Source organism: Leptosomus discolor, chromosome 3, assembly GCF_034619465.1.
Source record: "Leptosomus discolor isolate bLepDis1 chromosome 3, bLepDis1.hap2, whole genome shotgun sequence".
In the NCBI taxonomy this organism is placed as follows: Eukaryota; Metazoa; Chordata; class Aves; order Leptosomiformes; family Leptosomidae; genus Leptosomus; species Leptosomus discolor.
The window spans coordinates 52,270,145-52,289,918 of NC_141393.1; the positions used below are offsets into that span (position 1 = coordinate 52,270,145).

The 19,774-nt window shown below is 57.8% G+C and overlaps 4 protein-coding genes across 5 annotated transcripts; 2 read left to right on the forward strand and 2 right to left on the reverse strand.

Annotated features, from left to right (window-relative positions):
• On the reverse strand, window positions 1-1,698 carry LOC104350000 (selenoprotein Pb). Its single transcript, XM_086463013.1, has 4 exons — window positions 1,490-1,698; window positions 1,168-1,380; window positions 898-1,033; window positions 1-243 (listed from the first exon to the last, which is right to left on the reverse strand). The coding sequence occupies exons 1-4, from the start codon at window positions 1,696-1,698 to the stop codon at window positions 1-3; spliced, it is 801 nt and encodes a 266-aa protein (XP_086319139.1).
• Window positions 1,699-5,467: 3,769 nt separating this feature from the next.
• On the forward strand, window positions 5,468-6,652 carry HPDL (4-hydroxyphenylpyruvate dioxygenase like). The gene has a single exon (XM_009958765.2). The coding sequence runs from the start codon at window positions 5,468-5,470 to the stop codon at window positions 6,650-6,652; it is 1,185 nt and encodes a 394-aa protein (XP_009957067.2).
• A 1,401-nt stretch (window positions 6,653-8,053) lies between these two features.
• Window positions 8,054-13,082, reverse strand: MUTYH (mutY DNA glycosylase). Of its 2 annotated transcripts, none has more exons than XM_086461974.1 (15): window positions 12,986-13,082; window positions 12,610-12,743; window positions 11,727-11,766; window positions 11,294-11,367; window positions 11,119-11,223; window positions 10,969-11,040; window positions 10,651-10,764; window positions 10,286-10,383; window positions 9,854-9,998; window positions 9,679-9,754; window positions 9,419-9,604; window positions 9,074-9,216; window positions 8,698-8,850; window positions 8,499-8,549; window positions 8,054-8,227 (listed from the first exon to the last, which is right to left on the reverse strand). In XM_086461974.1, the coding sequence occupies exons 1-15, from the start codon at window positions 13,080-13,082 to the stop codon at window positions 8,123-8,125; spliced, it is 1,593 nt and encodes a 530-aa protein (XP_086318100.1). In that variant the 3' UTR covers window positions 8,054-8,122. The 2 variants fall into 2 exon arrangements, with proteins under 2 accessions (XP_086318100.1, XP_086318101.1); XM_086461975.1 differs by having other exon boundaries at window positions 11,119-11,160; window positions 12,610-12,742; window positions 12,979-13,082.
• Window positions 13,083-13,584: 502 nt separating this feature from the next.
• On the forward strand, window positions 13,585-18,575 carry TOE1 (target of EGR1, exonuclease). Its single transcript, XM_086463158.1, has 7 exons — window positions 13,585-13,695; window positions 13,776-13,816; window positions 14,005-14,101; window positions 14,288-14,446; window positions 14,786-15,045; window positions 16,439-16,610; window positions 17,719-18,575. The coding sequence occupies exons 1-7, from the start codon at window positions 13,585-13,587 to the stop codon at window positions 18,517-18,519; spliced, it is 1,641 nt and encodes a 546-aa protein (XP_086319284.1). The 3' UTR covers window positions 18,520-18,575.
• The last annotated feature ends 1,199 nt before the right edge of the window (window positions 18,576-19,774 follow it).

The following is a 19,774-nucleotide window of genomic DNA, read 5'->3' on the forward strand; positions in this document are numbered from 1 at the left end:
TTAGGGCTCATTCCCCTCCTTCTGCTTCTTCGCCTCATGATGGGGCTGGCTGTGGTCTCTGTGGTGGTGAGCATGGGTGGCAGGTTCATGGTCCCCACTTGTGTTGGTGGCTCTCTCACCGCTGACCTCATGATGGTGGTGAGGATGGAGGGGGTTGTGCTGGTGGATAGGGGTCTCTGACTCCTTCCTCTCTTGTTCAGGAGGCAGGCTCAGGGTTACGGGGACCTCCATGGTACTGTTAGCCTGAGAAAAGTAATACAAGGGCCAGTGCCATACGTGAATGGACACAGAGTCCTGCAGTGAGCCTGCAAGAACTTCTGTGAGATGGGATGAAAAGCAGATCGGCATCTGTCATACAGAAAGCTGCGTGGGTCAGAGTAAAGGCTCTCCAGCCCCCACCCAGGGCACAGGGAGGACAGGAGAGGCTGGAGCATATAGCACATAAGCCTCTGTACCTACACGCTGTGGCTCAAGCTGCCTGTGGTCCAGGGAATTCCTGAGCCAGGAAGGGGACTTTGCATTTAATATTTCTAGATGGATTTTTCTCCTAGGAAGTGACTAATCGCCTGCTGAGCCTGTAGCTATGTCCTTTATTTGCTCTGATTTTGCCACCTCTGGTTCCACTGCCTGCCCCTGTCCTATATCAGAATAGCCAGTGACACTAGTTAGCTTTTCCAGACCTGGGCTATAACCCTTTTGGTCTGCTCCTTCTCAGCCTGAAAGCTCTGACCTGTTTAACTGTCGTTATTCCAGACCTGTCCTCACCTTCCCTCTCAACCATGGCTGAGAGTGGCTGCCAACCCAGAGCCTGTACCCGACGTGAAGATAAGGTTGTTTTTCCTGAAATGCCAGAGGAGAGAAGGGAGCCCAGCTCCAGTGAGCATCCCTGCTCCTTACCTCCTGGGTGGTGTTGGGGTAGAGGGAGCAGTTGCCACAAAAGTCCTTGCTGTGGGTGAAGCGGATGGCTGATTCCACGTAGGGGAAGTGGAGGAAGCTGTAGGGGAGCTGGATGTGGAAAGCCAGGCGGCTGCACCTGAGGGGAGAAGCCATGGCTCAAGGCAGAGGGTCTGGAGTCCCCCCAGCCCATCCATGGGGGGACCTTTTGGAAGCCCACCAAATGCTCCATAACCCCCCAGGAAAGTCTCAGCTGAGACAGGGGACACTCACCGGTCATAGACAAGGAAGTCATCCTTGTCGCCCCCCAGGACCTGCCAGACGTCGGGCTCCTCTGGCTTCGGCTGGTAGACAGGGATCCCCGGCGGCACCTGGCGCTCCAGCTCCCCAAACATGGCGCGGGAGAGAGGTGCCTTCTCATTGACAATCATGTAGCGGACATCAACCATGCCCTGACGGGCCAGCCTCTCCTGCAAGCCCCCGAGGCTACAGGGGAGGAGGCGCTGTGAGGGGGGCCACTGGTGGTGGGCGGGGGGCACCATGTCATCCCCCAAGATGGTGGGGCAGGGTTTGGGGTAGGGGGAGCAGAGCTCACCTGCGGGCCTGCTGCAGGCAGAAGTGTCAGCTGGCCTTTAGCAGGGCCACCACTGTCACCTGCCCCGCTGCCCCCGCCATGGGGCTCAAGCCATTGACGCTCCATGCTGGTGCCTCCTGGCAGAGCCGGCTGCTGTTGGCTGCCCCCTCGGAGGCTGAGGCCAGCCCCAGCCCCAGCCAGGAGGCCAGGACCAGCACCAGCAGCCCCATCCCAGACTCCCGGCCCTGGCAGAGGTAAACAGGGTATTAGTGTCCCCTCTGCCCCAGGGCTCAAAGAGATGGGGTCCTCCCAGCCCCTCTGCAATTCCAAACTGCCTCCCTGCACCTCACTCCAGGGCAGACAAAGACCAGTGGGCAGTGCCAGACTGGTCCCGGCACCACACTGGAAGCCGGGACCCCCATGCTGGGGGGGCAAGTAAAGTGGTGAGGGGACCGGGGTGCCCAGCTCCTGTCAAGCACAGCACCCTTGCCACCAGCTTTCATGGACACCTGCTGCCACAGGTGGCTGCCCCAGTTTCCCCCAGCAGCAAGGCACCTGGTCCACATGCTGGGTGGTGCAGCTGAAGGTCATGCTCCCCCCACAGGCCTCCTCCACCTCCCTGCCCCCAAAACCCAAACCCAGCCCTGGCCAAGAGTCTGTCTTTGCCCCAGAGAGGGGCAGGGATGCAGTCCCCATCGTCTTGGCCACTAGCAGGGAGTCATTGGGACAGGGATGGTTTCACCTTCAGGTCACCTTGAGAGTCCTTGATGCCCCACAAAGTGCTTTGGGCGTGCACAGAGCCTTTAAATCCCCTGCCAATATCTGCCTGAAGCCCCTTCCTATACAGCCCCCTAACCCTGTGCACCCCAAGATACACCCTGTGCCTCCAGGATGCAGCACATTTAACGGGCAGGGGAAGGACACAGGGCTGGGGAGGTCAATCTGGGGAGGTGGGGAGGGAGCAGGGGGCTGTGGGGTCTGGTCAGGATGGATGTACCCCAAATCCCCAGCCCTCTTCCCCGCGAGAACGAGCCCTCGATACCGCACTTCTCCTTACTGCCGTCCTCTGGCCAGACCTCGCTCCCAGCCCCAGCAGCTCTCGGCAATGCCCAGCTGGCCCTGGTCTCCCTTTTATCTACTGTCCACTCTCCCCGCCCAGGAGGGAGGAGAAGAGCCTGGCTGAAGCAGTGGGAACTGCTCCCTGGCCACCACCGCCTGCCTCAGGGACGGCAACAAGGCAGGCACTGTCCCCCTCGGTGCCACGTGGCTTCAGAGTCCTGCTGCCACAGGCCAGCCCGAGCCATGCTGGGGCAAAGCAGTGCCTGGTGCTGGGCTGGTGCAGAAGGTGCCAGGCGGTGCCGCAGAGAAAAGGCAGACAAGGCTGTGGGCACAGGAGGACCAGGGGCATTACCAAGGGCACCGCTTGTACCAAAGGGTTGCAGGACCATGGGGTGACATCGAACAGTGCCATCCACTCTCAAGGTCTTGGGGAAGCTGCCAGCACAGCCTCTGCCACCCTACAGCCAAAAAGATGGATGCCTGCCCCACACCCCTGGGGTGTCAGAGCTCCCTGCCCCGCGGGGTGCCACCCCAAAGGCTACGTTGTCCTGCTGCATGGTGCCACAGCAGCTCTGGGGCCATGCTTAGCCCCACAGCATCCAGTTCCCGTGCTCCTGCCTGGCCCCGCACCAGGGGGGCTGTGGTAGCGTGAGAGCTGGTGCTCCCTTGGGAAATCACAGCGCCGGGGGATTCCACCCCCCAACCAAACAAGAGAAGCTCACCACTGCGGCCATACACGGACATCTCTGCAAATATTTGAGCAGTTTATCATAGCTGGGCTCTGTACAAAAACATGATAAGGCAGGGAAGGGCAGCAGACACAGACACCACAGGGGCAGTGACATGGTCCCGCACATACAGAGTGGGAGGATTCATCCGAAAACAGCCACAAGCAGCAGGGAGAGAGGGGATCGTTGTTGGGGGTCCTGGAGGGGCTTGGGGATGTCAGCAAGGGTGTGGGACTGTGGGCTGGGATCGAGGAGCAGGCACAGCTGTGCAGGGTCAGCCTGGAACAAACCCACCCCATGACCGACTGACACCGGTTCCTCTGCAGAGCTGTCACCCCATCTGCATGTTGCTCCTCTCAAGACCCTGCCAGGCACCATGAAACACCCAGCACGGAGCAGGGGCACGTATTCCCCACGGGATTCAGTCCGGCAGGGAATGACCCAGTGCAGCCATGACCCATTCCATCACCGGTCCCGGGGACCCCCAGCCACCGCCTGGCAGCCGGTTCATCTCCTCCCTTTGCTCATCCCCGAGCCGCCAGCCCTGGTCCCTGCCGTTATTCAGCTTGGGCAGCTTTTTTGTTCTGCAAACCCAGCACCTCCGGGCCCGGTATAAACTTTCGGCACCCGCAGCGTCTGGCAGCCCCGTGGCCCTAGCTTTGGACATGCCAGAGCAGCTCCCACGCCGCACCAGCACGGCCCCAGGCCGTGTGCTTGCCCAGGACGGCACCCACCGATTCCTCCCACCGGGGGAGGCTTCCCCACGGCGGGGGAGGTTGCTCTGCGGCCTCCCTGGCATCGTCAAACCCCTGCCCCCTCCCACATGGCTCCGGGGAGGAGCGAATCGAGCCGCCTCTCCGGGGCCGGCCCCTGCCCGGCATCCCCTTCGCCCGCAGCCTTGACCTCGGTGAGCCGCCGGCGAAGGGCGAGCGGGGGCCCTGAAGGCCCCCCCGGGCATGGCGGGGGGGCAGGACTGGGGGTGCCGGGGCGGGGCGGCCGGGAGAGGCGGTGGCGGGAGCCGAGCAGGCCGGTGCTGATCCCGCAGGGCGCAGCGGGGGAAGGAGGGCAGGGAGGGGGGGAGCGCCGTCCCCTGCCCATGTGCTTACCGGGGCAGGGGCCCCAGCAAGGACCCCCCTCTCCCTGGGCCGCTGTGAAGCAGCCGGGGGTCCCAGCGGGGCACTGCTGGCCCCCTGCTCACCCGGGTCAGAGGGGGCCATGCTCCCCGCCCCGGGCGGCAGAGCCCTGTGCGCAGGGAGCGCTCAGTGCACAGCCCTTTTTTTTTTTTTTTTTTTTTTTTTGGGGGGGGGGGGGGCGGGGCGCAGGTGGAAGGGAATATTTAAGCAGGTCCCCCCGTCGTGTCGTCCATCGTCCCCTGCCCCCCGCCCAGTGCACCTCTGTGGGGACCAGCCAGGGCGGCATGGTATGGGGTTAGGAAGCCTCGGGGAGCCTCAGCTCTTGAGAGGTGAGGCCGAGTAGGTTTTTGGAAAGGTCTTTTCCCCCCCCTTCAGTGTGACAGGTATTTGGGTGGAGAGGGAGGTTGCTTTTCCCGCAGTATCCCTCCTGTTTCACCCTCTGCCCCAAGTATGTTGTGGGGTGCACAGTAGCTCCATGCCATCCTTGTTGGGGAGGGGAAGGGCACATCCATGACCCCACTGCTCCCCCCACCATTTGAGGGACACCACTGACCAGTGCTGGGGCAGCACAGGAACCTTTTAGCTGTAACCAGTACATTGACCTGTTTACCAGTCCAACCTCCATGTTCCTGGTAGTGGACATTCCCCACCCCACCCCCCAACCCTTGTCCCCATAGTCTTGCTTACACATGCAGCGTGTCTTCCTCACCCGGATTCCTTGCTAATGTCCCTGCAGCACCCCAGGGACCTGCTGGACTGCAGCCAAGGCTACAGGCTCTCCTGCTGTGCAACCCCAGCTGCAGGCGTGGGGCAGGGCAGCATAGTGAAGGGGTAGCAGGACAGCTTGGCATCCTTGGGCAGCTCTTTGCAGCTGGTCCCAAAGGTGGGTGCCCTTGCATGGTGCACATTGGCTTGTGAGACCCACTTACTTAAAATGCACATATTTAATGGGTGCAAATTTACATGCATGTGCAACTGTGCATGCAAATGCACTCAGGCTCTGTGCAAGGTGGGGGAAGTGGCTCCTTCCCGCAAGCTGCCACTGAGCCCTGTGCGTCCTCCTCACAGCCTGCCCAGCTATGGCAGCCTCACTGAGCCGCCCCTGCTTCATCTCCCTCCACGTGCCCTACAAGCAAGGCTGGGCCCAGAACCTGGCCAACACCTTTTGCTTCCAGCCCGTGGCCGTGCGGGAGACACCACGTGTCCGGCAGCTGGCCTTGCGACAGGGATCTGCCATCTTCCTCGTCAATGAGCGCCTGGCGCTGGGGCCTGCCAGTGCCTCCTCCTGTGATTTCCTCTATGATGTGGACCCCCGGCCCACCCTGGGCACGGCCTCCAACATCTGCTTCGAGGTGGACAACGTGCCGGGTCTCTGCAAGAGGCTGCAGAGCCAGGGATGCTCCCTGCTGGTGCCACCCACTGAGGTGAGGGATGATGGCGGCTCTGTCACCTATGGGGTGGCAAGCTCCATCGTGGGCAACATCAGCCATACTCTTCTGGACCGATCCCGCTACCAGGGACCCTTCCTGCCTGGCTTCCATCCCATCCAAGGAGCCCCCTCAGCCATGGAGGATGGGATCAAGATCACCCACTTTGACCACATCACGTATGTCTGCCCACGGGGTGGCACCCGGGCGGCTCTGGACTGGTACCAGCGTTGTTTTGGCTTCCAACGCTTCTTGCTGAACCCGCAGGAGAGGCCAGCTGAGGGGTTCGTGCTCGGGGGGCAGGGGGTGGGCATGCTGCTCCTCGCGCTGCAGAGCACCCAGGGCACCCCGGCACACGGCTGCAAGCTTGTCCTCGCTGAGTCCCTCTCCGAGGACGGCACCAACCAAGTCGACACCTTCCTTGAGCAGCATGGTGGGGCCGGGATCCAGCACGTCGGCCTACGCACCACTGATATCGTCACCACAACCAGGGCTTTGCAGAAGCAGGGTGCGCGGTTCTTCACACCCCCCACCACCTATTACAGCCAGGAGGGAAAAGCAGAGGAGATCCAGGGGGCTGGGCAGGACCCCTGCACGCTGGCAGAGCTTGGCATCCTACTGGACACCACAGCATCTGGTGTCAAGGGCCAGCTGGGCACTGATGCTGCAGAGAGCCCTTCCCAGGAGTATTTGATGCAGATCTTCACCCATCCCATCTTCTCCGAGGAGACCTTCTTCCTGGAGCTCATTGACCGGCGGGGAGCACCGGGCTTCGGGGAAGGCAATATACGGGCACTGTGGAAAGCTATGCAGGTCTATATGGACCAGCAGCAGTAGTGGCAACACTGCAATCCTCCTCTGTCAGCTTCCCATCCTCTCTGGTCCAACACACCCCTGTGGAGATACTAGCGGGTGCCTGCGGCATGGCCCATGTGGGCAGGGACCAAGGGAGGCCTCCAGGTCAACACAGAGCCAACTCAGCATGGGAGCAAGTTGCTCAGGGCCAAGTCCAGGGGGGCTCTGAGCATCCCCCAGAACAGAGGGAGATTTTCCCCTCTCCTTGGGTTCCCAGTGATTTAGTGACCTCTTGTGAAGAAGTTTCTGCCTTAATTTCTCTTAATATAATGAGATTCATGCCTGCAGCATGGCCGAGAACACTGCTGACACAGCAACAACCCCAGACATAGGGGGATGAGGGGCTGCCAGGGGGGAGTGGATAACCTAGGGGCCATGTACATGGTCACTTGTCAGCCATTACCACCCAGAGCATGGCCACCCCCTGTATGGAGCAAATGATGGCCTCTTGCTTCTTTCAATTAAAGAATTCACTTGCAAGCACTGCTTTGGTTTTTTTCTCCTTTCATTTAAGATGTGCCAGGCAAGGATGAAAGGGCCCTTTCAGCCCCTCGAGGCAGGCTGTCCCCAGTCCTGCAGTCCCTAAATTGAGGCCACTTGCCCCTTGCACAGTCCCCAGGACTGGCCCCTGGCCCCGCCAGCCCTTGGGCTTGTGCCTTTGCAAGGGTGCTGCTGTGCATCACAGTCAGGGAAAGCCCCAGCGTGAACACGGTGAGGAACAGCCTGATGGAAAATGTTAAAAAGGAGGATAAAACCCTACGAAAAGCCCAGGGGATAGCTGCTTGGCCCCACAGAGGAGCAGTCGGGGGGCTGGAGGCTAATGCTTTGTCTCACAGGAGAGGTGCTCTGGGCGCCTTATTTGGGGTCACCAGCAGTTAATGCTCAGCCAAGGGGCTAATGGGTGCATTGACAAAGAAATCCCTGCTGTCCCTAGCCGAGATGTAGGGATGCTGCCGGCCATCCTCAAATTTGACCACAGGCTGCCTGACAGCCCCAGCTTAGTGCATTGCAACAGAGGCAGAAAGTCACTTAAACCCCAACACACTTTATTAGAAAGCCTGTGTCTCAGGTTCTGTAAAAACAAGTGTATAAAAAGGGCTGGTGAAGGCAGGGGAGAGTACAGCAGCATCCACAGTCACTGGCTGGTGGACGAGGTGCAGGTGGGCAGGCAGAGACAGGGCTATGGGAGTGATACGGCCACAGCCTTCCTGCTGCTGTCAGTCAGCAGTGCTGGAGCGCTGGCTGTACGAAATCAAATAATCCCAGGAGGGCTCCAGCCAATGGGGGAGGGCAAGCCTGGCTCCAGGTCACATCCAGGACCATAGTGGCCACATCAAGGCACAACTCCCATGGGAGAGCTGGGGAAGCCGATGGACTCTGCAAGGAGTGGGAGACATGGGCAGGACTTGCCGCAGCACGGGTCTCTGGTTGTCTCACATGTGGAAGGTGCCATCACGGGGCAGTTGGTGCCTGGAGGAAGGTGCGGAGGGAGAGCTGTGTCCCAGAGCAGGTGCTGCCCGCTGCCTGTGTTTTTGCCCCCCGCTTCCGCTTGGAGCCCTGTGGAAGACACACAGCAGGGCAAAGTCAAACCCCAAGGGCCCCCATGGCTTCCAGGGATCCCCTCTGGAGCAAGGGACCCCTGGTACTGTGGACATCCAGGGGCAATGCCAGCCGGGCAAATCCCCAGACGCAGCCCTGCCCCAGGCTGGGGATGCTCCTTGGCCTGACCCCAAACCCCAGGGGGGGTTCCAGCACCACACACCAGAGCTGGCCCACAGCAACAGGAAGTAGCTCCTGTGGCCCCACATGCCCTCCAGGTGATGCTCACCTTGCCAGGGCTGCTCTTCTTCCCATGCTGCTTCTCACATGCTTTCAGCACCTGAAGAAAGCACAAGAGAGCCCAGAGCTGAACAGCAGAAAGGTCCTGGAGCTGGGACAGCCTGCAGAGGTTGGGGGGTGTCAAAGGCTCTCCCAAGGAACCCAGGAAGACGGAGGGAAGGGATAAAAGGCCCTGGTGTCGCCAGTACCTTCTTCATGGCTGTGGACACAGCCGAGGCATGGAACTCCTCCTCTGTCACCCAGCGGGATGGGGACAATGCAGGGTCCAGGGTCACATCCCCATCCAGGGGCAAGGAGTAGACCACATACGTCTGGTGGATGTGAGAGAAGATGTGCACAACCTGTGAGGGGGTGGGAAGGCATATAAAAAGGGTAGCTGGCAGGCAGCAGGGGATGCACTGCTCAGCTGCCCCACAAGTGCATTGAGTCTGCCAGGGCTCTGAGGGGTTGGGCAGGGCTTGGGAGGAGTGACAGTAGGGAAAGGGGACCCTCTTCCTCCCATGCTATGTCCCCCGCAGCTGAGCGCAGGGGGCTCACACTGCATCCCTCCAGCTCCAGGCTCACCTCTCCAATGAACCGCAGGCCTCCAGCTGCCATGGGCTGCCCTGTCCAGGCCTGGAGATGATCTGCCAGCACCTCTCTCTGCTTCTCCTGCAGACCCTGAGCCAGCGGGATACTTGGGAACTCCCAGAACCCAGCCAGGAGACCTGGGGAGGGGGCATGATGGGGATATGAGCTGGCAATGGGCACATCTGGGGACACTGAGCCTCATCACAGCCCCAAGGGGCTCCTTTCCTCAGCAGCAAGTGCATTGCCGGTGCATCTCTCTCTCCCAGGTTGGCCTGTCGTTCATGCAAGGGGGAAGGGGCCATGTGGTGCCTTCATCTTCCTCCGACCCAACCCCATTACCTGAGTTGGGTCTCTGCACAATGAGGTACTCCGGGGCCCCATGGCAGCCCCTCCGCTCCAGCACACAGGTGGCCATTTGCACCACCCGTGGCTGCTTCTTTGCTGCTTTCCGGGGGAAGTTGGTCACCCCGAGGCTGCTGTCCCATGGCTCTGTGGCTGGGGGGCACAGCGGACAGCCCCCAACACCTGCAAACACAGATTTAACAGGTGTGGCAGGGCCCAGACCCAGAGCTACAACATGGATCTCCTCACGTGCTTACCACAGTCCTCAACATCAAGCACTGGGGCAGCTTTTCCTAACAGCTTCTGAGAGGCGAAGGCCAGCTCCTTCTCCACCTGCAAGGGGGAACAGGAATGAGCACAGGCTGATCCACCAGCTCACCTTGTCACCATGCACAGCAATGCCTCAGGGCCAGATTTTGGGGTCGTACTTACCCTGCGTCGTGCTCGGCAGTGTTGCTTCACGGGGCACTCCCCGCACAGCGGAGCCTTGGGCACACACACAGTTGCCCCCAGTTCCATCAGGGCTTGATTAAAATCCCCTGGGCGGCTCCCATCTACCAGGGCATTGGCCATGTCCCTGGGAGAAATGGCAGTGAGCGGCATGGGGCTCTGAGGGGAAAGGGCCCTGGAACCTTTGCCTGCCTCCTGCCTATAAGGAGGGATACTCCTAGGCAGGCAGAGGCAACATGGCTCCTTTCTCCATCGCTCCCAGCAGCACCAGTTTCCCAAGAGCTCCTGCAGCCCACACATCTCTCCCTTTGCAGGCTCAGCTCCCCACAGCTCCCAAGTGATCCTGCCCTCGGCCACCAACAAGCACAACCACTATTGCCACAGCCTGGAGCAGGGAAGCAGCATTCCCCTTACCAGAGCCGGTCAATGACAGCTGGGCTGCTAGAGTCGGCACCAATGCACCGCAGGCGGCACAGGACCCGGATCACATTCCCATCCACAACGCCAGTAGCCTGGGACCAGAAGTTGGAGTTACCATGCCAGGTGCTCCTGGCAAGGCTAGGAGCTGGGGTGCTCCCAGGATGGAGAGGGGATACACACGAGGCATACCCACCAGCCAAGCTGGGCAGTGAGCAAGATGCACCGCAAAGCAGGGGAGAGCCAGAGCCAAGGACAGCCCTGGGAAGCCCCTGGCTGGCGAGACCCAGCAGCAGGACCCCACCAGGAGTGGGGCTGGGTGGCAGTGAGGGAAGACATGTCCACTGCTGCCCAGGTCTCACCTGCCCGTACGAGATGGATGCAATGGCTCCCGCCGTGTATCGGCCCACTCCCGGCAGCAGCTTCTGCAGATCCTCAGCTGTCCTGGGCATCTGGCCAGCCAGCTCGGACACCACCTGGCAGAGACACGGCTGAGGTCAGGGAAGCAGTGGGGGTGTGCGCATGCAACCCATTTCACCCACAGTAAGACAAGAGCCCAACCTCTGTAGCCTTGTGCCAGCAGCACACAGCCCCAGCCATGCAGGGCAGATGTGAGCCAGCACCAATGCACAGGCCACAGAGGGCTTCGGAAATGCCCCCACATTCCAGCACCAGGGCACCTTCCTTGCTGCCTCCTGCAGACGTTTCCCTCTTGAGTAGTAGCCAAGTCCAGCCCACAGCTCATTCACCTCCTGCTCCAAGAGACACAGTGTGGTATTAGATGAAGAGCCACGAGGGCAGGGAGAGCACCCGGTCCCAGCAATGCTCACCTCCAGGGATGCCTGTGCCAGAGCCTGCAGTGTCGGCCACTTCTGCGGTACAGAGGGAAGGGGACAAGTCAGGGACAAGCAGAGCCATGTTCTGCAGCTAAGGATCTGCCACAGGCAGTGGACAAGGCCTCCAAAAGGGGCAGCCTGTGGGCACAGGACTCTAAGGAGCAGTCACCTGCATCCAGCGGTTGTAGTAGTCGATCACTGTAGCCACTTGCGTCTGCTGGAGCATGATCTCAGACACCCACACTGCAGGGAGCAGGGCAGGGGTCAGAGCAGAGGCACCAAACCACCCACACCTCATACCATGGCCATGTTAGCACTGCCTGCAAGCACTGCACCAGTATCCAACCCACAGGACCCCTTCCCACCCCTCACCTTCCACATGTGCTGCCCTACAGGAGCTCCCTCAGGCCTAAAGTGGGCTCTCTGACCCCCCAGCACCTTGCAAGGGGGGTCAGTGGCTCTTGTGGCCACTCCAGGCAGCTTGTTCTAAGGATGGCAACTGAAGGTACGTTTCCTCACGAGGCTGTATTGCACATCTGTGTCAGTGGGCAACATGCAGCAGGGCACCCCACGCATACTGGGGCGCAGTCCCCGCTCCTCACCTGCATATGCCCGTCTGTCAGCATCCAGCTCAGTTGCTGCCTGAAAGGGGAAGAAGATGGAGTGCGAGAAACAAGGTGAGACAGAACACCATCACAGAGGGGACCTGCATATAAAATAAAATTGCTTGTGGTGTATTTTGAACAGTGTATAGGGATCTGCAAAAAAAATATTTACCCTAAGCACTCAGTAGTTCTGAGTTCAGGTTAACCAAGGACAGCCAAAGCACCTTCCCCTTGACAAAGCATGAGGGATGTTGCACATCTCCCACAGTGAGAGTTCCCCTTAGAAGTTCAAAGATCCCACCAGAGGAGCTGTCCGAGACCCAAGCCCCTCTGCACGGGAAGCAATTGCAGGTAGATGGAAATCCCACAGAACGGCCATGCAGTTCCCAGCACCATTCAGACAGACGTTGCTGTAAAGCTGAGACCCACCCCCAGCACCCTAAGTCTAGCCACTTGTTGCCAGGCTGAGCACAGAGCAGGTAGGAGCTCTAATAAAGATGCTCGGCAGACTTAAAGTAAACACACAGAAAAACTTTCCCACGCAGCACTCGCTGCTGCAGGGTACCACAGGGGCAGCAACAGGTTTCGAAGACAACTAGACTAAGTTTACCAGAGAAAAGCATTCCTGGTCGAAGGCTACGTGTGAGAAGAGTGGTTTCACCCTGTGCCCTGTTTTGCTCTTTGTACCTAGGGACTGGCTACAGACCAGCCACTGCGGAACCGTCAGGACTAGCTGGGAGCACTCTCCCATTTCCAACATGCCCGGAGCCAGGGGTGCACCGCGTGGGAAAAGGCACTGCGGTTACCTCAGCTACGCTGCCGTAAGGCGGAGGAGCTGATTCCCCACTATAGCCCCCTGCCTCCCGACGTCTCCCCTTACCAGTGTCCTCCAGGGAAGGTCCCGCTTGCATCTGTCGTACCAAGCGAGCAGGTTCCCTCGCAGGGCCTCGATCTCAGCCGGGTCGGTGAAGAGATGCCGGGCGGGCGGCGGAGCGGGCGCTGGAGCGGCGGCCCCTGCCAGGGGAGGAGCGCGGGGTCAGGGCGCGGCCTGGGGTGGAGAGGGGCTGCGGAGCCCGATACAGCACGGCGGGGCCAGAGACGGGAGCCCGACAGAGCCGCTGCCGGGTGGACGAGCACCGAGTGCCGGGCCTTACGAGGACACAGCAAGCACTGGTAGTTGCCCAGGCTGGCGGGCCCGTGCCCCGGCGAGGACGCCCCACGCTCCCCCCAGCCGTCCCACTATCGGACATGTCCGCAGGGCGACGCACCCTTCCTGCTCGGCCCCGCAGGCGGGACCGCCCTCCGGCCGCTCCGCCGCAGACCCCTGGCAGCAGCCGCCCGGAGCTGGCTCATGGCCGGACCGGGGCGCTCCCCGGCGGCGCTAGGGCCCAGGGGTGACGGAGCACCGAGTGAGACTTTCCCGGGAAAATGTTTCCCTCCCAGCGCCCCGCCCCCGCGTGGGGACAAATCAGAGAGGGCCGCTCCGCCCACCTTCGGCACGTGAGCCAATCGGAACGAGGCGCGTGGGGGCGGGCCGCCCCGGCGCACTGGAGCCAATCAGCGCTCGGTGGGAGAAAACGAAGCTGTCCCTGCCCCATCTCCCGCCGGTCCGAGCGGCCAAACGAGAAGGACCCCAGGGGGTTGCCGGTGCTAAACGCCCGTTTACTAAAAAACAAATTTCGGTAGAAAACGGGTTTTGGAGAAGGGGAAAAAACCCTCCGGAGGCTGACAGGAACCGGGCCCCCCCGCGGGCAGGGCGATCGCCGGGCGCGGGGGCGGGCAGGGCGATCGGCGGGAGCGGGCAGCCGGCGGGCAGCCGCCTCGGCGGAGGCCACGGGAGAGGCGCGGCGCGGCCATGGCGCGGTGGCGGGTGCCGGTGGTGGACGTGCAGAGCGACAACTTCACGGAGCTGTGGCCCTCCATGGTGCTGGCGCTGCGCACCGCCACCTTCGTCGCCGTGGACACGGTGAGGCGGGGCGGGGGATGGCGGCGGTGACCGGGGGCGCGGCCGGGCCGGTGAGGCCGCTAACGGGTGTCTCCCCGCAGGAGCTGAGCGGCCTCGGCGCCAGGAAGTCGCTGCTGAGCCCGTGAGTGTCCCGGTCGGGCAGGGGGGAGGCTCTCGCTCAGCCGGACTTGCCGGCTGCGGGTACACCGAGGCGCGTCCCTCCGGTACCGGTTGTCCGGTTCCCTTCCCTCTGCGGGTTTAGCTCTCCTGGGGTGGCCGGTGGGACGGGCTAGGGCAGGAGCCGTCAGCTCCCGTTCTGCTGCCGCCCAGGTGCATCGAAGAGCGGTACAAGGCCGTCTGCAGCGCGGCCAGAACCCGCTCCGTTCTGTCTCTCGGCGTCGCGTGTTTCAAGCAGCTCCCAGAGAAGGTACGTGCACGGGCCGCGGAGCGGCCGTTTCCTCTTGCTCCCGCCTTGCGAGGGAGCAGTGGGCACCGGGACTCCACTGGGAGACGGGACTCAACCCACCCGTGCTCCGTGGAAGTGCCCCTGGCTTTTCCAGCAGCTCCCTGTGACAAGTACCCCTGTGTCGCTTTGCGTGCTCTCCCCTCACAGTCGGAGAACACGTATCTCTGCCAGATCTACAACCTGACGCTCCTCTGCATGGAGGATTACATTGTGGAACCCCAGTCGGTGCAGTTCCTGGTGCAGCACGGCTTCGACTTCAACAAGCAGTACTCCCAGGGGATTCCTTACCACAAGGGCAACGACAAGGTACAAAACGACTCCCCTTGGGACACCTCAGCTTGCTCTGCTCCAGGCTTCGGGGGAGGTTCCTAGCTTCCCCTGGTCCCAGCATCTCCCTCACACAGCTGCTGAGTGAAGGTGGGCTCACGCTGGGGCCTCAAGGGCAGCGTTATCCCTTTCACCTCCCTGCTGCTTTATATACAGGCTGTTGCTTGTTGCGGTTGCTTTTCCAAATATTTGGGCCTCTGTTTGGTCAGAGCAAGTCGTACCTGTAGGCAGTATTCTGGGAGAGGAGGCTCTGAGGACTTCCCGGGGTGACGGCAAGCCAAGGCGCTCAGGCTCATTGACTAATCCTTCTTCTTGCAGGGCAATGAGAACCACAGCCAGAGTGTTCGGACCTTTTTTCTGGAGCTCATACGAGCGAAGAAGCCTCTCATTCTGCATAACGGCTTGATTGATTTGGTCTTCCTGTACCAGTGCTTCTATGCTCACCTCCCAGACAACCTCAGCACCTTCACTGCTGACCTCTCAGAAATGTTTCCAGCAGGAATATACGACACCAAATATGCTTCAGAGTTTGAGACTCGCTTTGTAGCATCCTACTTGGAGTATGCTTACAAGAAGTGGTGAGTGGCACTCTGGTATTTAAAGTTTATGGGAGGAAAGAGAAAGGGAGCATCAGTGTTTTGGTTTTTGTTTGTTTTTTCAGGCAAGGGGGTTGGGTCTTTGTATTATCCCAATACAAGTGAAGAAAGGTGCTCTTCAGGGGACTCTGCCACATGCTTTTCCCAATTCTAGGACAGGTGCTGAGTGCGTAAGGGTGCATTTTGTAATACACCTTATCTATTCAGTGAGCAGCTGCTGAAAGAGGATTTCTGTCTTTCGCTGGCAGTGGTTTTGACCACAGAGTGACCTGATCTAACTCAAAACTGATTCGTTGCATGGCCCTGGTCCAGCAGTGTCACAGGGCCACAGCAGGAACACACATTGAAGAGAGACCCTCAAAACTCATCTAGAGAGCAACCGAAAACAGGGCTGTGCCTGCAGGGTCTGTTAGCTATAACTTGGTTTTGCAGGGAGGGGGTGGTGCAGTTAAAGACTGGGTGCTCCCTGCCTCTCCTGATGCTGACCAGCTCTGTCACGCGTCCTGCACGTGACACTCGCGTGCAGCCAGCTGCGACTCCCATCAGTTTCCTTCCAAGCGAATGTTGTGTTCTTGTTCTGGGACGTATGTCTACTTCACAGTGTCAGTCTGGCCCCTGGTCCTGCACTCCCCACACAATCTAAACAAGCCCCTGGCAGTGCTACAGCCCCTTGAATCTCCATTAAACTGAAGTCATGCTCTGTGTAGAGGAGAAATGGTATTTTTAGTGACTGTTTTATATCAGGAAATGCCACTTTGACAAGTCTGAAAATATTCAAGATGGCTGTTCTCAAACATGAGAATGCTTTGTTTTGACAAGATAAAAATACTTTTTAAACTGACCTCTTAAATGTTCTAACTCGCAATTCTAGTTACATGGAGCCTTCCAAAGGTTTTGGGCCTTTTATCCAGCTCTTGGGACAAAATTTCCTTCCTCATGAGAAGGAAAACATTTCCTTGTTGTCTATATTGCCCAGGTTCGACCTGTCTGGGTAGTGGCTGCTGAATGCTGTACATGATACCTCATTTTGGGGCATTTTTAATTTGTCTATTAACATTATGAAGAACAACACATATCTTTGTGCCCTTAATATTTAAAATCAGTGTGTCCCCTTCTCTCATAGCTTCACCAGAGACACTGTTGTCCCTGCCTGTATGTGAGCATAAGAGAAACCAACCTTTAAATCAGCATGGAAGCAACTACTTTCTAAAGCTATTCTCCTGGAACAGAGTTTCTTTCCAGCAAGCTATCAAGCTTAAGAGCAGGAAACTAGTGGAGTTGAGACTCAGTGGAGAGCAGTGTGTTTGCACCAGCTCCACACTGTGGTACCTTCAGCGAGTGACCTGCAGTAACTGTGTACTCTTGTTTGTTCCAGCAAGCGAGAGAACTGCAAGCTGAAAGACTCCAGTGGCCAGCACCTCACCGTCGAGTTCTGCAATTACCCTGCCAACATGTCCCGTTACATCGACTATCGGCACTGCTCTCTGGAAGAAGCAAGCCACAATGTGGGAGGGGGAAATAAGGTGCCTGTCTGTGAGAAATTTTCGGTAAGTAACATAAATCCTTTGTGGCTCCATGGAAAGAGCCACATGTGGCCCAAGCAGGAAGTCATAGGAAAGCACCTGGGAACTTCCTCACTTGCTTCACAGTACAAGGAAGATTATCAAGCTTCAGGTGGCTTTGTGACGGAAAGGGCAATAGCATGCTCTGTTTGGAGGCAGTGAATTCCACGGGCTATGTTAGACGTGGAGATTCAGAAAGAGATTATATGGCCCTAAATAGTGGGATGGTATGAGTTAGAATGTCCATTGCTGTCTTGGGAGGGCTGTAAGTTCTAAATTAGTTTGGCTTGTTCCCTGAGCAAGAAATGCCACCTCTTCCCTCCCCCACAACTTGATCAGATATTAAAAAAAAAAAAAGTTACCTGTCTGCAGCTTCTGGCACTGTAGCACAGTGTGACCCACAGCATCTTGACTCCTGGTGCTGCTACAGCAGTAAACAGAGAGCCCATCTGATCAGATCGTAACTGGTTTCAGATGCTTCAGGGAGAAAAGGAGCTCTTCCAGATGTTGCATGTCACTGTTGTAGTACAACATAGGTTAGGGAAATCTCTGGAAGTTTCTCATCCAACTGCCAACTCAGTGTTGCTCGGAGCCTGGTTTGGTGAATTCTGAAAATGTCTAAGGACAGAGATTATGAAATCCCTCCAGGCTGTTCCTGTGCTTGACCACTCATTGTGAAAAATGTTTTCCTGTATATCTACTCAGAATTTCCCCTCGCTGTTACCACATCACCTTTCCCTGTGCTCCCCGCCCTCGGAAGAGTTTAGCTCCATCTTCTCTGTAACCTCTTCTTCAGGTAGCTGCAGACAGCAATACCTGCATCCTTTATCTTCTCCAGGTAGAACAGACCCACCTTCCTTGGCCTCTTCTCATACGTTGTGTTCTGCATCTTGACAGCTCCCAGTTGGACTTGCTGCAGTTTGTGAATGCCTTTCAGTGTGTGTTGTGGGGCCATAACTGGATACAGTGCTCCCAGTACAGCCTCACAAGCCCTCAGAAGGGGGGAATAATTAGCTCTGCTCCATGTTACGGTGATCGACTGCTCTAACCAGGAGGCTGGTGGCTACAGACTTCTCTCTCTCTCTCTCCCTAGGCCTATGGCTGGTGTCCAAAAGGGGTGAAGTGTCTGCAGTCTCATAACATCGACCTCATAATTGATGAGGATGACAAGCTTTGGGAGGAGAAGCGGAAGAAACGGAAACACAAATGGAAGCGTCGGAAGAACACAGAAGAGTTTGCAAAGGCGTTCGGACAGGCAAGCTCAGGGAAAGAAATGGAGCTAGCTCAGAATGGGGAGGAGGGACCACCACGAAAACAGAGCTGCTACGAGCCTGCAGCTGCTACAGAGCTGGCAGAGATCACACCCAACAGTGAGGGCAGGCCACTGGAGGACAACTGCATGGGCATGGAACCAGAGGTCAGCTCAGACACCGGCACACAACAGGAAGAGGATCTGGGGAGCACTGAAGGAACTGCTGCCCAGGCAGCAGCTGCTGTGAGCCCTTCTGCCAAGGGAAATGCCTCTGACAGTGACCAAGTGGAGGGGAAGTCAGAGGTTCCCACTGGGGTGGGCTCAGTCAATCACCCAGACATCCCTGGGACTGAAGCAGCATGTGCTGCAGAAAAGGAAAAGGAAGCCCACGGCACACCTTCACAGGGGGGCACCCACCGAGCCGGCTTTGATGCATTCATGACTGGCTATATCATGGCTTATGTCTGGATGCTCAAGAGAGGAAAAACCACGGATGTTGGTGCAGAGCCGTGGCTGCCAGACTGCCATAATAAACTGTACCTCAGTGGGAAATCGGTGCCACTTCAAATAGTGAAGAGCTTGTTTTCTAAATCTTCCAAAGCTCACAGCCAGAAGATGAAGTTGGTCTGGGCCACTGGATAGAGCTAGAGGACTCATCACTGAACTGGGCTTTTTTTCCCCCTCAAGTTTTGAAGTTACTCCATCAAGACCTGACCAGAACAGGAGCAAGTTTCTTACTCTTGTTTCTGTTTTAACTTCTGACTGATTAAATCGCTCTCAATTGGAGTTCCCCCTGTTGTTCCTTAGTGGCATGGTGGGCTGTGAAGGCAGGGGTGAGGCTGGAGAAAAGGGAGGAAAAGTGCACCTCTCCAACTGTACCCGGGGCTGCAAGTTTCAGTTTAGTGCTCTGCACTCCACATGGGTTTTGAAAAAAACGGCCTAGGGTTGCCTTTCTGGAAAGACCATATGCTAGCTACTTTAGCATGGGCTTCATTTCTTGCAGAAAATTAAGAGGGTCACTGCTTGGTAACAAGAGGAGACAGAGGCCAGAACTTCCCACTTAAACTTCTGAGCGTGTTAAGAGCCTCGGCCTCCTCTCAGATCTTGCCTTAATCCTTAACTGCACCTACAGCCTGACTACATGCTGCCACTTAACCTAGCGGTTTAGGGTGGGATAGACCTTTTCAAAAGGAGCGTTTGCTAAAGGTCAAAGTTACCTACAAAAGCACATCTGAAAGCTGGAAGCTGTTGACCCATACAACCAGCTTGATAGGACACGCTGTGAACAGTCACTGGGGGAAGATGTGATGCTTCTGCCAGACACCAGATGAAAGCAGGCTAGCTCTGCCTCGGGCAAAGCATACGTTTTTATGAATGTTTAGTCAAGCATTACTGCTTTCAGTCACTGCTGGTAGGGTAACTCCCTATAATCCTCATAATTATTTCCTGTCTTTCTATGGAAGTCAGGAAGGAAAAAGTGTTGGGTTTTTTTGAAAAAAAAAAAAAAAACAACAAACAACAGAAACCAAGAGAGACACCAGTTGGTTGGTTTAGAACATGCAGCTAGGAGCGCTGTCGCACTTCATAGCTGTACTTTACCTTAATCTTGGTTACAGCGTACATAGACAAGACCTTTGCTCCGACAGGAGAGAGGGGAAGGAGAAAGCATCTCTCAAATGGGCCAGCTGATTCTACTGCAGGGTAACTGCATGCAGAACCAAGCCACAGCAGGTCTTCAAACAGCTTCTAAGTAAGGGGAGATGCAGTGGGACTTACAGGCAGGTGTGGTTCTCTTAAACTGCTCTGCTTCCTGTGCTGCTGAAGCTATTCTGTAGGGCTAGAACAGAGCAGCCACAACAGCAAGCTCCCTGCAGGCTGAGTGCTATCAAAAGCCATC